The following is a 15355-nucleotide window of genomic DNA, read 5'->3' as shown; positions in this document are numbered from 1 at the left end:
CTAGAGCACAGCACAGGGAGTTGAGAAGATGGCTAGGTAATGATGTAGAAGTGAGAAGGGGCCAGATCATATAGAGCCTTATAAGGGATGATAAGCAGTTGGGATATTCTAGGTCTTAACAGAAAGCCATAGGAGGGATTTTACTAGGGGAATGACAATCTGATTTATGATTTAAAGGAATTACTCTATTATGGAGAGGATGGTTGTAGAGGGCATGAGTGGAAGCAGTTCAAAAGTGATAAAGTAATTCAGTTCAAACATGAGGGGAGCTAGAGATAGGGTCATGGGATATGTTTTGGAGGTAGAAGTGACAAGGTTTGGTGGTAGATTGGCTGTGGGATGTGAGGCAAAAGGATTTCAGGATAACTCCTACATGAAACATGAGAGTTCCTTTGGAATTCCAAGAAAACGTTTTTTACTTTATATTCACAGTAAAGATTCATTACATGTAGATTTTAGTAGTCATTTGGGGATTTTTTTTTTCCAGTAAAAATATGTTGGTCATTTTCTGTGTGCCAGGTCTAGTGTTAGTGGGTAGGGATACATTGTAAACACCACCCTGATTGACACAGAGCTTGCATGATAGGAGGGGAAACATTAAATAATTGGACAAATTATTTGTATTAGAATTGGGTAAGTAGTACAAAGGAAAAAGGAGTGAAGAAGATGGGAGACTTTCCTGACCAAATGATGATAATCTAATACTGAAAGGTTATATAAGATTTAGTCAGAGAAACAAGAAGATTTTATTTCAGATGCATTCCAGGTTTATGTTTCCAGATAACCATATAAAAGGCTTTAGGGAAGAAGTAGGAAGAAGAAACAGCCCAGTGTGGCTGGTAAATAGTTGGCAGTAATGGGTATACACTGGTTTACCATCCATCACTGGATATTGTGAAGATAAGCCAATGGACTTTGTGACCCTGCCACACTCCAGGGTCCACTCCACTGGGCGGTGGGGGGAGAGCATAATGTATTGGGTAGGTAGAAGCCAAAGATGCTGCTAAAATCCTACAAGGCAGAAAACGACCTCCCACCGCAAAGAATTGTCCAGCCAAGGTTGAGAAGTTTTGGTACAAATGAGGTATAACTTTGGGGCACCTGGGTGGCTCAGTCGGTTGAGCGTCCGACTTTGGCTCAGGTCATGATCTCGCAGTCTGTGAGTTCGAGCCCCGCATCGGGCTCTGTGCTGACAGCTCGGAGCCCAGAGCCTGTTTCAGATTCTGTGTCTTCCTCTCTCTCTGACCCTCCCCTGTTCATGCTCTGTCTCTCTGTCTCAAAAATAAAGAAACATTAAAAAAAAATTAAAGAAAAACAACAAACAAATGAGGTATAACTTTAATGTGCCATTGTAGATTGTTGGCAATTAAAGGATCAAATTAAGGATTATGTTTACAAAATCGTAGTAAATAGCAGGTGTTTGATGATTATTCTCTTCCCACCCATGTCCATGGAGATTTAGAACCCTTTGAGCTGTGGCTAATTAATAATCAGGATTGATCACCTGAATTTACTGAACTCTTGTCTGACCGATTTTAAGCTGGTAGTTCACATTATCAGGGTTCTATGTGGTTCCTGTGTTTGTTCTCTACATGAGTGATCAAAACTGGTGGGACCTCTGTTGAATCTGACCTGCAGACATATTTTGTTTGGTATGCACAGTGTTTGGTTAAAATTAAATGTACCAGTTAAGTGGGAGATTTAAAAGTCCACACTTCTGGCTTCTCTTGAAAAACTAAGATCTGGTAGCACTGGCTCTGAATTTTCACATGGCAGAAAAACACCCTATTGGTTGTGCTCCATTTACTCTGGGCCTGATCTCTGGGTTTGACAATCACCACTTCTCTTACTGAATTACACCCAGACTGCTCTGAATTACACCACTCATTTGTGGTGCTTATGTTCACCATTCCTTCCCTTTTATTAATAGGGGTGATTTGAAGTTCTTTGTGTAGCACAAATCTTGATACAGCTTCTTTTGTTGGAGTGGTATTGAGTTCAAGGTAAGGCTGCTTTAGACTTAGTCCCAAATTTTGTCAGAAAGCTTCCCCCAATTGACTCTTAAGACATAACTGTGAATGGTTTTCCTGGAGTTGGGTCTGGTGTACTGGTCAGAGTGCATTCATTCAGCAGAGAAAATGACAATGTAAATCCTGACTTCATTAAGGCCGAAGTGGTTTAACACCTGATGTACTTCTTCTTTAGTAGGACCTGGAGAATAAGCAAACAATGGGAATGACACTTTGAAAAACAGAACCTGGTATTAAGTTTGAGTTTATTGGGAGATAATGTTGAGAGGAAAACTTTTAGATTTATTGGTATAAATTTAGTCTGTTATATCACAAATAGCTGCATGTATAAATCCAATTAGAGTTATGTGGAAACATGCTGCACATTGTTATTTCTAGTGAAAACATTGACCTGAGGACCATCAGAGAGGAAGATATTCTGTTTGAAGATCTGCAGAAGAATGTGCCTGAGAAGATGGGTGGAGGTGATATGGAAGAGAAGGAGGAGGAGGAGGAAGAGGAGGAGGAGTATGATGAAGACGACTGGGATTGGGATGATGGAGTTGGAAAACTCACCAAAGGTTGTATCTCAAATGCAAGGAGTAACCCACAGGTATTTTACAAATGATTGTATACATCTTTATGTTATTTATGTCTTCTTTTTTCAAAGGACTTTTTGTTATTCTGGACTTGAATTGGAAGATTTCCCTCAGGTTATGTTGCCCTGTAGCCCCAACCTTTAACGAGTTTTATTCTTCATCCTTTTTGTATTTCTGATCATTTCCTGGATGTAGGTTCTTTTCATAGTACATTTTAAAAACTATTTAAATTATGGTAAGATTAGGAGCTTTAAAGTCTGCATGGGAAAAGATGCAAATAGGCAGTTCACTACAAATGGTTAGGAAACATGGAGAGAAAGTTCCGCTTCCTTAGTAATTAAAAAATGCAGGTTAAATATGTAGAAATGCTGTTTTTTCACTTATGAAACTGACCAAGATGCAAAATCTATAATTGCTGATTGAGTAAAGAACTACTTATTTAGAGGATAAACTGGTATGTGATAAAAGCTTTTAAAACATAAAATAAATGCTTTGATTCAGCAATTCTTTTAAGATTGTGCCAAGAATGGTGTTATGAGAATGATTCTCCAGTATTGTTTATAGAGAAACACTGGAAACAAGCTTGACTAAATTTGTTGTGGGACTGATTTCACACAATGGGATATTATGCAGCCATAAAATACATTGCAGTGGAAAACTATATTAATGACATGAATCTGCCATCACCTACTGTGTACCGGGCACAAGTTATCAGACTGTAGAGCCTGCTTCTCAACTGGAAGTACTCTGTTTCAGGATTTTGCAGAGCCTTAGGATTAACATGGTACATCTTACTAGAGCATAAAGATTTCTGAAAGAGATGGAGGGGGAAAAAACCAACAGTATTTCTTTGAATATTAAGATTGCTATATTGTGGATAAGAATGAATGCATTTTAAAAATAACCAGATGAATTTCACACTTGTCTGTTTTGGTGAGACGTTGAGCTATTTTAATATAGAGTTTATTCTCTTTTAATAAAGATAGAAAAAAAGGCAAGTATATATGCTTAAATGTTAACTATTATCTTTGGGTGCTGGGATTGTAGGTGATTAAAATTTTACCTGTGTTTTCTACTGTGAATCTCTACTTAGAAATGTTTTTAAAGTTGTATCTGGTAGAAAACTTTAAATAGGTCTGTACAGACAGCATAGGTCTATGCAGTCAGCCTCACACTTGCAAGCAGAGATACGCGGAGTAAATCAGTCATTGTTATGAGCCCTTTTTATCTGTACTATACTCCCTTTGAATAAGGGTTCTTTCTTTTTGTTATTATTTTAGTTTGTGTATAGTGCCAGTGTAAGTGGTAAACCTCATGCCTGATCTTTCCCTTTCTTGAGACAATGGGCCCAAAATGAAATTCTTAGAACCAGTTTAATGTTGGCCTTAGCCATTCATTATACGTTTTGGAGGTAAATGAACATTGTCAAATTCTAAGTCTATTAACAGTTGAATTAAAAAAATGGATTTAATTACAATTTGTTATTTATAATAATGAGGAATATATTGTAGGGAGGTTAAAAAATACAGATTATACAGACTCTTCATTTTAGCCAGTAACTTTGTCCTATTTCAAATGTCTTTTTAAAAAATTTCTTGAGCAAACATGATTGATTCTTAACCTTTTCTTAGGGTACTCCTTCAAGTATTGATGCTCTGATAGTTAACTGTTAGCTAAGGAGAAAGACATGTAATAACTAACCTTAGGTCTGTATTTATAACTAGTGCCTTCAACTTTGGAACTTATTTCTTCTAGACAAATCAGCAGACTTCCAACTACAATTTGGCCAAAATATCTACTCCAGCAGACAAGGTCTTACGGAAATTTGAGAATAAAATTAATCTAGGTGAGTTCATAACATATATTTGGGCTATGAGGAAGTTATTCAGAAGCCATGAAGTGTCATAAATTTTGTTAGGTCAAGAAATGAGTGTGTTCAGTGTTACTGGCTGAATAATAATAATGTTTAGAGAAGATAAAAACTCCGTATTTAAAGACCTGGCTTTAGGAAGAGACTTCAGCTTCTGCTTTTTTAGCTGTTTGCTCCTCTGCTGTAAAAATATAAATTTACAGATATCTGTTCAAGTTTTCATCTGTTTTGTATTAAAGCAGCATTGTCTCAGACTAGAATGTTGAAAATACGTTGACCCTTGAACTTGGGGGTTGGGATGCTGACTCCATGCAGTTGAAAATCCACATGTAACTTCTGACTCCCTCAAAACTTAACTACCAGTAGCCCACTGTTGACCAAAAGCCTCACTGATCACATAAACAGTTGATAAATACATTTTATATGTTATGTATGTTATATACTAAGTTCTTACAATAAAGGAAACTAGATAAAATGAAAATGTTAAGTCATAAGAAATACATGTACAGTACACTACTGTGAAAAATCCGTATATAAGTAGATCTGCATAATTCAAACACATGTTCAAGTATCAACTGTACTAGAATATTGAATATAAATACATTTTGTTTTACTAGACACTTTTTATGTACGCATTAATCATTTAGTGAGCTGTTGAATGCAAGGAATCAGAATGTTGATTTGAACCACCACCTCTTAAAAAATGCAGGATCATCTTTGTCTTGTGGAAGTTGATTCATTATAAACCTAGCACAGTGTCTCTCATATCCTATCACTGACCTATAACTTGAAATGAAACTGAAGTTTTTAGAGTTAAACTTGGAATTCGGGCAGTTTATATTCCCAAATTCGCCGTATAAAATATTAACAAGTGTCTGAAATTCAGCATATACAGGTAAAGGATTTTGGGGAGATTCCTGGATCTGGGTTTCTGTGGCTCAAATTAGAGCTGTGATGATGACAGTGGCAACACTTGTCACTAAGGAGACACAACTTCATGCTCAACATCTAAAAACATTAATAGTTTTTCATCATTAAAAGATACTCTATGTGTAACAAAATATTTGGAAAATAGAGGAGGAAGAGGGAAAAAGTATTCTATTCAAATTTTGTCTTTTTGTCTTAACTGTTGTTTACATTGTGGATTTTTTAATTTTTAGATAAGCTAAATGTTACTGATTCTGTCATAAATAAAGTCACTGAGAAGTCTAGACAAAAGGAAGCAGATATGTAAGTAATATTTTAACTATAAAACATGGCGGATAGGGACTAATTCTAGACAAATGAGCATGGAAAGGATATTTCTTTATATGATTAAACCAGTTATTTTCTTTTTCTTTTTAGCTTAAATGAGGGTGTCCTTTCCTTAGTAAGTTGAGAATATTAAGTGAGTTTTAAATGTGTGGTCAAACTATAATCTTGTGAAATTCACAATGTGCTCTTGGGAGGGTAATGGTAAACTAAAATGTAGATTCCAGTTTAAACTGAAGTGTTAAAGTGTGAAAATGCTTCCTTTTAAAAACTTATTAAAAATTTTTCCCTTCCATGAAATGTTTTTAAATTTTTATTTTATTATTTTAAAATTTTTTTAAGTAGGCTCCTTGCCCAGTGTGGAGCTTGAACTCACGACCAACCGAGCCACCCAGGCACCCCTCCATGAAATATTTTTAAAAATGTAAGGGAAGATTTAAAATTAAATAGTGATCTAATAAGAACAATTTCTATTTATTCTTCTCAAAACCAGTTGTTTAAGTGCAAGCTAACTTCTATATGCTAAAAACACTAGGGCATTGACATATTGTAGAAAATGACATTAAGTTTATACAACTAGCAGTGTTTGAACTTAAAAACCAACTTCTGACTAAAAATCACTTTTCTTCTGGTTTATTGCTATCCCCAAGAGATACCAGCCTTTTGAGAACTGCCATAGTCATCTGTTATTTCATAGAAGTGTCTGAATCTTTGTGTTTGAATCTTTGAGTTGAGGTTAGTGTGCTAATAGAATCAGTGTGTGGACTGAAGCCAGTCAGAGTCTGCATTTTAATGCAGAACTCAAGAACTGTCTTTAGATGACAAAAACCCGTGTCTTTGTAGAAAGGGACTCTAAAGAGAAGGTGATATAAATGACTTTAAATCTCACATTAGATTAATAGAATCATTAAAGATTGAAAGACAATATTAACAGACCCAATGTTTCCTTTTTTGCAGCATGGTTCACCTTACCCCGGCTGCTCTCTTTATCTAATCCTTCTGAAATATGGATAGAATGATTTTTTCTTACTGCAGATGTGCTCCTTTTGCTCTAGGGAACTGAACTGATGATTAAGGGGACACAAAGGAAGCAACATTGAGCAATGAAACTACAATGAGATTTTGAAATGGGTTATTAAAGAAAGTACCTTCTTAGGAATTTTATGGGATGAGATAACATTTTGAACTTTTTATTTTGGCTTCTGAATTTTGAATGTCACGTTCTTTTTTGGTTTTGGTTAGGTATCGCATCAAAGATAAGGCAGACAGAGCAACTGTGGAACAGGTACAATTTAAATGTGCTTTCATTTTAAGTAGGCATTATAAGTTCTCATTTTAAATTAGCACTTCTTTTCTCTTGGGATTATAGTTTGCATTCATTCTTCTTGCTTAATGCTAATGTTACCTAAAATTACTCCTTCTAGTTTTGAGTTTAGAAGTCTACATTTTGAGGGGCGCCTGGGTGGCTCAGTCGGTTGAGCGTCCGACTTCGGCTCAGGTCATGATCTTTGGTCCGTGAGTTTGAGCCCTGCGTCGGGCTCTGTGCTGACTGCTCAGAGCCTGGAGCCTGTTTCAGATTCTGTGTCTCCCTCTCTCTCTGACCCTCCCCCATTCATGCTCTGTCTCTCTCTGTCTCAAAAATAAATAAACGTTAAAAAAAAAAGTCTACATTTTGTTTTATTGATAATAGATAACTTAGAGTCATGCCCCCCTCTGTGGCCACCATGCGGTGTTTTCATCTTCTATGAGGATGCAGAATTTACTGGAAGTCCAGAAATCTTTTGTCTTAAGCAAGATATGCAGGAATTTTGTGAGCTTTATTAGAAGGTACCTGTCACAAAGTGAAGGGATAGGGCAATGCCTTCAGATTTTCACTCAAAATCCCTTACTTGGTTTAGACATTATGCTGGTTTTATTCTTTCTGTTCAAGAATGGGGGAAATTTTTCCTAATTTTCCCATATGTAGAGAGTTGTGAATTGGATGTTAGCATTGGCTCCGATTTTTGACCTGAAGGTGGTAAAAAGGGTCAGGACATTGCTACTGCTATCTACCACCCTTCTCACCCCTACACAGAGGCACAAACATTTTGGAATAGTAGCCCCTATGATCCCCAGATCCTTGATATAAGATATGAACCCCCCTGCTACTAGCCACCTCAGTCCCCAGCAGAGTAACACCCAACCTGAGCTCCAGAACCATTTGTGCAGTTGAAGAATTCCACCTGTAGTTGGGCAGGAGTGGGTCTGAGATCTGTGTCCTCCTTGTCCTCTCATTTATTTTGTGTGTGTGTGGTTGAAAACAAAGTGTATAGTCCAGCTTAGAGAAGTGAGGCAGCCATAATTTTCAAACACCCTAAAATAACAAAGGCAATAAATCCTTTTTTCCCCCTTTTTCAAAATTAATTTTGAATAAATAATGTATATCTTGGTCTTAAGCTGTCTTTTTAAATATGTATTTGTAAAGTTTATTCCATTCTCCTGTTTCTCTCCCCTATTTTGTTTTTAAGCCATTTTGGTAACGTTGCTCCTCCTACGCCCCTGCCTTGGCTTCCTCCCAGTTTTGCAGCCACACAGGTGTCTGCCTGGATTCTCAGCGCGTCGCTTCCCTCTGCTGACCTGTGCAGTGAAGTGGGAATGTCAGTTAGGGCCCGTTAGCCCAATTCCCTTTCATTCCTCTCTAGTTGCCATAGTTGCAGTTTGGCTTTTTGTCCTGTAGTCTTTCCAGGGTTGTTTTGTTTTTATTAACCCTAGGTTTCTGGTATGACCGTGGCTGCATCACTGAAGGATAGACCCTAAAGTATAGTTAGATTTGGCCACTTCACACTGTCTCTCTCTGTGGAGCTGGAGGGGCTGCTGTGAGTGTCCCTTGAAATTGCATGTAAATATCTGGCTGGTTGAGTTCAGGGATGGATGAGACCGGGCTTTAAATTCCTTGCTTTCTGTTAAAGAGGACTTTGGGATCCTTTTTACTCAAGATTGATTGCTCTAACTTTGAAAGAGACCCTTTCCCTGATTTACTCATCTATAGCAGAGGTGCACAGACTCTTTCTTTAAAGGGTTAAATAATAGGGGCGCCTGGGTGGCTCGGTTGAGCATCCAACTCTTGATTTCAGCTCAGGTTATGCCCACATTGGTCATGCTCCATACTCAGTGCAGATCCTGCTTGAGATTCTCTCTCTCCCTCGCCCCCCTTGTCCCGTGCCTCCCCAACCACCCACTCATGTGTGCGCGTGTTCTCGCTCTCTCTCTCTCAAATAAAAAATGAATGGGGTGCCTGGGTGGCTCAGTTGGTTATGTGTCCGACTTCTACTCAGGTCATGATCTCATGGTCCGTGGGTCCCCCATCGGGCTCTGTGCTGACAGCTCAGAGCCTGGAGCCTGCTTCAGATTCTGTGTCTCCCTCCCTCTCTGCCCCTCCCCTGCTCACTCTCTAACTCTTCTCTCAAAAGTAAACATGAACAATTTTTTTTTTTAATAATCAATAAATAAGGAGTTAAATAATAAATACTTCAAGCACTGCGGCTCACAATTTTTTTTTTTTTAAGCAACTTTTAAAATGTAAAGACCATTCCTAGCTTGCAGGCTGCAGAAAAAACAGCCATGGCCTGGATTTGACTTCTGTGCTGTAGGGTGCTGACCCCAGTTTAAAGTTGCAAATCCAGTACAGTGACCACTGAGCACTTGAAACGTAGCTAGTCTGGATTGACATGTGCTATAAACATAAACCAGATTTTGAAGACTTGGTGTAAAAAAAGAATGTTAAATCTCTTACTGATAACTTTTTATATTGATTACATGTTGAAATTGATAGTGTTTTAGATAGATTGCATTAAATAAAGTATATCAAAATTAATTTTACCTGCTACTTTTTGCTGCTTTTAGTGTGACTAGAAAATGTGGAACTGCTATGCAGCTTGCATTATATATTCTATTAGCTAATATCAGTCTAGAGTCCATTTCTGCTTCTGTTGAACTTGGTAGACTTTGACTTCTGTGTCTGAACGAACTTGTTGGTTTGTCTCTTGTTCCTTTGGCCTTCGTGTCGTATTTTATTTACTAAAAATCAGAATAAATAAAAACACCACAATTGAGACTGTCAGTCAGCCAGAATAGCATAGTATTTAAGCTCTTCAGTTTATTAATGGTCAGGTGCTTCAATGAGAAATACTTGATACTATCTTTCTGAACTTTGTATTTTTTGCATTTTTTTAGGTGTTGGATCCTAGAACACGAATGATACTATTCAAGATGTTGACTAGAGGAATCATATCAGAGATAAATGGCTGCATTAGCACGGGAAAAGAAGTGAGCTTTTCTTTGGATGCCTGAATGTTTTCATGTTAGTTTTCTTATTTCAGATACCAAATGAAACTAAGGCACGTAGTAAATAAATGGTGCCTTTAAAAGAAAAGAAAAAAAAAGCATGCACAAGTCAGGATAGTTTAATTAGTGTTTGTAAAAACAGCTTTATTAATATTTATGGCTAGGTAGGAAGTTGTGCACATAAATCGGCCTTTTCACTATTGTTGCTGTACTGGATCACTGAGTCCAGGTAGTGCCCAGGGTAGGCATAGGTGGTCAGATTACTGCAGGCCCCAGTCCTTGCCACATAGTTACTATGGGAGGGGGGGCTTATAGTCTAGTTTCTGTGGATGAGCAAATCTCTTTCTCTGTTTTTCTTTGTACGTGGATATGGAGACAGACAGACAGACATGGCATTTGTAAATTAGCAACTCATTCTATGGGAAGCAGTCCTCAGTAAAATTCAGTTTATAAATCATGAGATGTAAGAATGTCTTGAAATATTTTTCACATACTTGAGATGCAAAGATGTTTTAAACTGCTTCATGCTTAATTATAAATTGGATCTTATATGTAAATTGGAGCTCTACTTACTGTACGTTTTGGTATGATGTTTCATATTTTAATTGATGTATTCAAAAGATATTTCTTCTACATGCTACTTCAGTTCACTTGACTTTGTTTTTTTGACTTTTGAGGATAGAATCAAACAGTTGAAAATTAAAATACTTTTGTTATTTTACACAAACTTATTTTGTTTTTGATGCAAAATAGGCTAATGTGTACCACGCTAGCACAGCAAATGGAGACAGCAGAGCAATCAAAATTTACAAAACTTCTATTTTGGTGTTCAAAGATCGGGATAAGTATGTAAGCGGGGAATTCAGGTGAGTGAGCTCAGATTCTTTTTCCAGTGGCCTGATTTCTATATCCTAAAAAAATAAAAACTAGAATAATAGAACGATTACAATAACAAGTGTTTTTCTTGTTCAAGATTTCGTCATGGCTATTGTAAAGGAAACCCCAGAAAGATGGTGAAAACTTGGGCAGAAAAAGAAATGAGGAACTTAATCAGGTGACTCGAGGGAGGGTGTCTGTGCTGTGCCAGGCATACTGGCCCCAGCTCCTTCTTGCTGACAAATCCCAGTGTGGTTCTGTGTAAAGGTGGGGACTCATAGTGCTGTTCAGTTGTGTTAGATCTGAGGTATGCAAAAGAAACCAATTTCTGGGCAAATAGAAACTACCTTATCTTCTCTGTTTTGAGAATCCGTTGTAGAAAAATTTACTTTTATTCAGCAAGGGTGAGTCGTTTGAAGCACCTTGGTAGCCATGTGAAAGCATTTAGAATTTATACGGAGGATGATAGGGGGCTGTTGCAGGACTTTATTTTATTTATTTATTTTTTTAATGTTTATTTTTGAGAGAGTGAGAGCGCAAGTGGGGAGAGGCAGAGAGACAGGGAGACAGAGAATTGATCTGAAGCAGGCTCTATGCTGACAGCAGAGAGCCCAATGTGGGGCTTGAATTCACAAACCATGAGATCATGATGTGAGCTGAAGTCAGTTGCTTAACCGACTGAGCCACCCAAGCACCCCTAATTTATTTATGTAAATTCAAGTTAGTTAACATATAACGTAGTATTAGTTTCAGGAGTAGAATCAGTGATTCATCACTTACATGTGACACCCAGTGCTCACCCCAAGTGCCCCCCTTAATACCCATTGCCCATTTGGCTCCATCCACCCACCCAGTGCCCTCCGGCAACCCTCAGTTTGTTCTCTGTATTTAAGAATCTTACAGTTTATCTGTCTGTTTTTATCTTATTTTTCCTTCCCTTCCCCTATATTTGTTGTGTTTCTAAAATTTCACATGTGAATGAAATCATATATTTGTCTTCCTCTGCCTGATTTATTTCACTTAGCATAATACACTCTAGTTCCATCTACGTTGTTGCAAATGGCAAGATTTCATTCTTTTTCATCACTGAGTAGTATTCCATTTTATATATATCATATTTTTATCCATTCATCTGTTCATGGACATTTGGGCTCTTTGCATAATTTGGCTATTGTTGATAGTGCTGCTGTAAGCATTGGAGTACGTGTACCCCTTCAAATCAGCATTTTTTTTTTTTATCCTTTGGATAAATACCTAGTAGTGCAATTGCTGGGTCGTAGGGTAGTTCTGTTTTTACTTTTTTGAGGAACCTCCGTACTGTTTTCCAGAGTGGCTGTTGCAAGATTTTAAACAGGGAAGTAACACAATCTGGTGGTGAGACTGATGGGTTATTTTGTCATAGGTATTGGAGTTTAGACAGTTTTGCTAGGTCCTAAACTCTATTATAGTTTCTTTTTCTTATTTCTATCCAGTTTTTAAAAAAATTTTTAATGTTTGTTTATTTTTGAGAGAGAGACAGAGAGAGCCTGAACAAGGGAGGGACAGAGAAAGAGGGAGAGACAGAATCTGAAGCAGGCTCCAGGCTCTGAGCTATCAGCACAGAGCCCGACACGAGGCTCAAACTCACAAACCACGATGTCATAACCTGAGCTGAAGTCGGATGCTTATCCAACTGAGCCACCCAGGCACCCCTCCTCTTTCTATCCAGTTTTGGACATGTTTATGTATTATTCTTTGTGCTGATCCTTTTATATCAAGTGAAGGCATCTTGCTTAGCTGAGATGAAGTTTTTCAAAAAATTTGAAGTATTTTTTTCTCTTTCAAATAACTTTTAACTTTGTATGTGCCATACAGAGGTAACATACATTGGATACTTTAGTATTAAATCCTTATTTTGAAAGTCCTTCTGAAATCTTCCTGTGTTCAGTTAGCTAGCTAGATGTTAGGTATGAGTTCAACCGTGTTTTGTTTTGTTTTGTTTTGTTTTGTAAGTAGACTCTGTGCCCAACATGGGGCTCAAACTCATGACCCTGAGATTGAGAATCGCATGCTGTACCAACTGAGCCAGCCAGGCACCCTGAGTCCAACTGTTTTTATTAATCATTGTTTAGCTAGTTAGCTGAAAAGACATACCTGCTGTATCTCATCAGTTCTGAGATGCACATTTGACAGGTTAACATCTCTGGAATGGGACTGAGTGTTAGAGACTGTGAGTAGTTGAATTGCCAGTGTTGTGTCATTCTTGGTTGTGCATCATGGTGTCACCTAAAAATCACTGGGGCCCTAGAGTTTATGACAAACAATAATACAGTTGAAACATGTTGGCGCTGCCTCCTAACAGTGATACTAATCTTCTGTAGCCATTATAATTTGCTTTAGATGCTGTGTCACCTTCTAACTTGTCCTTTTACCTGTTTGAATATCACAGGCTAAACACTGCACAGATCCCATGCCCAGAACCTATCCTGCTAAGAAGTCATGTTCTTGTCATGGGTTTCATTGGTAAAGATGACATGTGAGTACGTAGAAGGCCTAATAATTACATGCTCAGAATGGTATTTTTAAGTGCTTTGAAGTATACAGTGTATAAATATTTCCCATTTAAATAGCTCCTTTTATCTTCAAGTATTTGATAGGATTTTTTTTACTGTATGAGTGCATAGAGTTAATTTATTCTACCTTTTTTAAGTCCCCAAATGTTTCAGAATAACAAAGTTCACCCTGTTTCTGAGAAATGTTTTGTATAGTAGGCTGCAAGAGCACTTGTTTCTTGACAGCTTGTTGAAATGGTACATCTGTCATGAGCCAAATTGTTCAGCGATGAGTTGTCGAAAAGAAGTGCATGTAACAATGTAGTCTAAAGCAGGAAAACTTGTTCTGGGGCATTTTATCTTAGTTCATTTGATTTTTATTCAAGGCCAGCGCCACTGTTGAAAAGCGTCCAGCTCTCAGAATCCAAGGCTCGGGAGTTGTATCTGCAGGTCATCCAACTCGTGAGAAGAATGTATCAAGACGCCAGACTCGTCCACGCGGATCTCAGTGAATTTAACATGCTGTGAGTGCATTTTGTCCTTTAGGAGCCACCTGCGTGGTGTTTCATGTCCTTTAAAAAAATAAAATCCCAATCTAAGAAGTCATTTTTAAATTTTAAAGTTTTAAAGTTGGCTTCCATGCGGTCATAGTATAGGATGTGTTCTCTGCCTCTGGTGACCTCAGTCGCAGAATTGACCATCTGATCATTAACAGGCTTCTAGGACTTTGGAAATTTTCTCGGTTTTCATCTCTTGTTAGTCAAGCGGCCTCTTATCCTTACCCACCTTGTTCATCTTATTGGTTATTTCCCTTGCTTTTAAAGTAGAATTTTTTAAGCAAGGAATGCAGGAAAGTAGTAGCATCCAAGTCCCTGTGTGTCTGGCCCACAGGTACCATAGCGGAGGTGTGTACATCATTGATGTTTCCCAGTCCGTGGAGCATGACCACCCACATGCCTTGGAGTTCTTGAGAAAAGACTGTGCCAATATCAACGGTGAGTGGGAATTGGAGTTTCCAGCCAGCTTGTTTGTATAGTGGTTTTGCACTGTTAAGCTGTTGATATGGCCCTAAATCATTTGATACAGCGATTACCATTTGCTAGGAGATTGTATATTTTTATTCATCTCTTTGTTCCTCTGTAAAGTAGTTGGAATAAACCTTTTCCCTCATAAAGCTATCATTATATTTTCCTTCCAACAGATTTCTTTTTGAAGCACAGCGTTGCCGTGATGACTGTGCGGGAACTCTTTGAATTTGTCACAGATCCATCCATTACACATGAGAACATAGATGCTTATCTCTCAAAGGTGAGATGGGGCGAGGAAGGGAAAGGGCAGAAAATGGCAATAGTAATTTGCGCTTACATGGCGCTTCTAGGGACTCAGGTTGCTTAGCATATGTTCATTTTGACAGCTTCCTGAGACCTTTTCCTTCTGATTTCACAGATAGGGAATCAAAAGTACAGTAAAAGGCCAATGAGAAAGCCAGGTTCCTTGACATGAAGCATTGGGCAGGATTACATAGACTGCCAAAGTTCATGAATGTTTAGTAAGAGACCTGTTCGCTTTTGGTATTTCCCTTGTTTCTCAGAGGTCTTTCTGAATCCTAGAATTTTTGAAAGTGTGGTAAAACGTACATAGCATAAAACTTGCCATTGTAACCATTTTTAAGTGTACATGTCACTTAAGTGCATGCACAATGATGTGCCGCCACCGTCCATCTCAGAACTTTTCTCCTTGTGCAAAATAGAAACTCTGTGCCCATTAAACATTAACTCCTCTTTCTTCCCTCCACAGCCCATCCTACTTTCTGTCTGTGATGTTGCCTACTCTAGGTACCTCACATAAGTGGAATCAAGCTGTTTGTTTCTGTTTCTGGCTGACTTGATCCCCTTA

At 38.0% G+C, this 15355-nt stretch overlaps 1 protein-coding gene and 1 non-coding gene across 3 annotated transcripts in view; one reads left to right on the top strand and one right to left on the bottom strand.

Moving 5' to 3' along the window:
• RIOK1 (RIO kinase 1) overlaps positions 1-15355 on the top strand; it is a 29941-nt gene that overhangs the window by 940 nt on the left and 13646 nt on the right. For both annotated transcript variants that reach the window (XM_040460626.1, XM_040460627.1), the window contains exons 2-12: positions 2409-2622; positions 4364-4454; positions 5639-5708; positions 6972-7014; positions 9942-10034; positions 10806-10918; positions 11026-11106; positions 13357-13443; positions 13846-13983; positions 14351-14454; positions 14661-14767. In XM_040460626.1, coding sequence (XP_040316560.1) covers positions 2409-2622; positions 4364-4454; positions 5639-5708; positions 6972-7014; positions 9942-10034; positions 10806-10918; positions 11026-11106; positions 13357-13443; positions 13846-13983; positions 14351-14454; positions 14661-14767 — 1141 coding nt within the window. The remainder of the gene's footprint in view (positions 1-2408; positions 2623-4363; positions 4455-5638; positions 5709-6971; positions 7015-9941; positions 10035-10805; positions 10919-11025; positions 11107-13356; positions 13444-13845; positions 13984-14350; positions 14455-14660; positions 14768-15355) is intronic.
• TRNAE-CUC (transfer RNA glutamic acid (anticodon CUC)) lies at positions 12930-13002 on the bottom strand. Its single transcript has one exon. It is a non-coding gene; the product is annotated as a tRNA-Glu (tRNA).

The sequence above is a fragment of the Herpailurus yagouaroundi genome, unplaced genomic scaffold (assembly GCF_014898765.1).
Source record: "Herpailurus yagouaroundi ecotype Mexico unplaced genomic scaffold, PumYag 250, whole genome shotgun sequence".
Classification (NCBI taxonomy): domain Eukaryota; kingdom Metazoa; phylum Chordata; class Mammalia; order Carnivora; family Felidae; genus Herpailurus; species Herpailurus yagouaroundi.
This window is presented reverse-complemented; position numbering and strand designations above follow the sequence as displayed.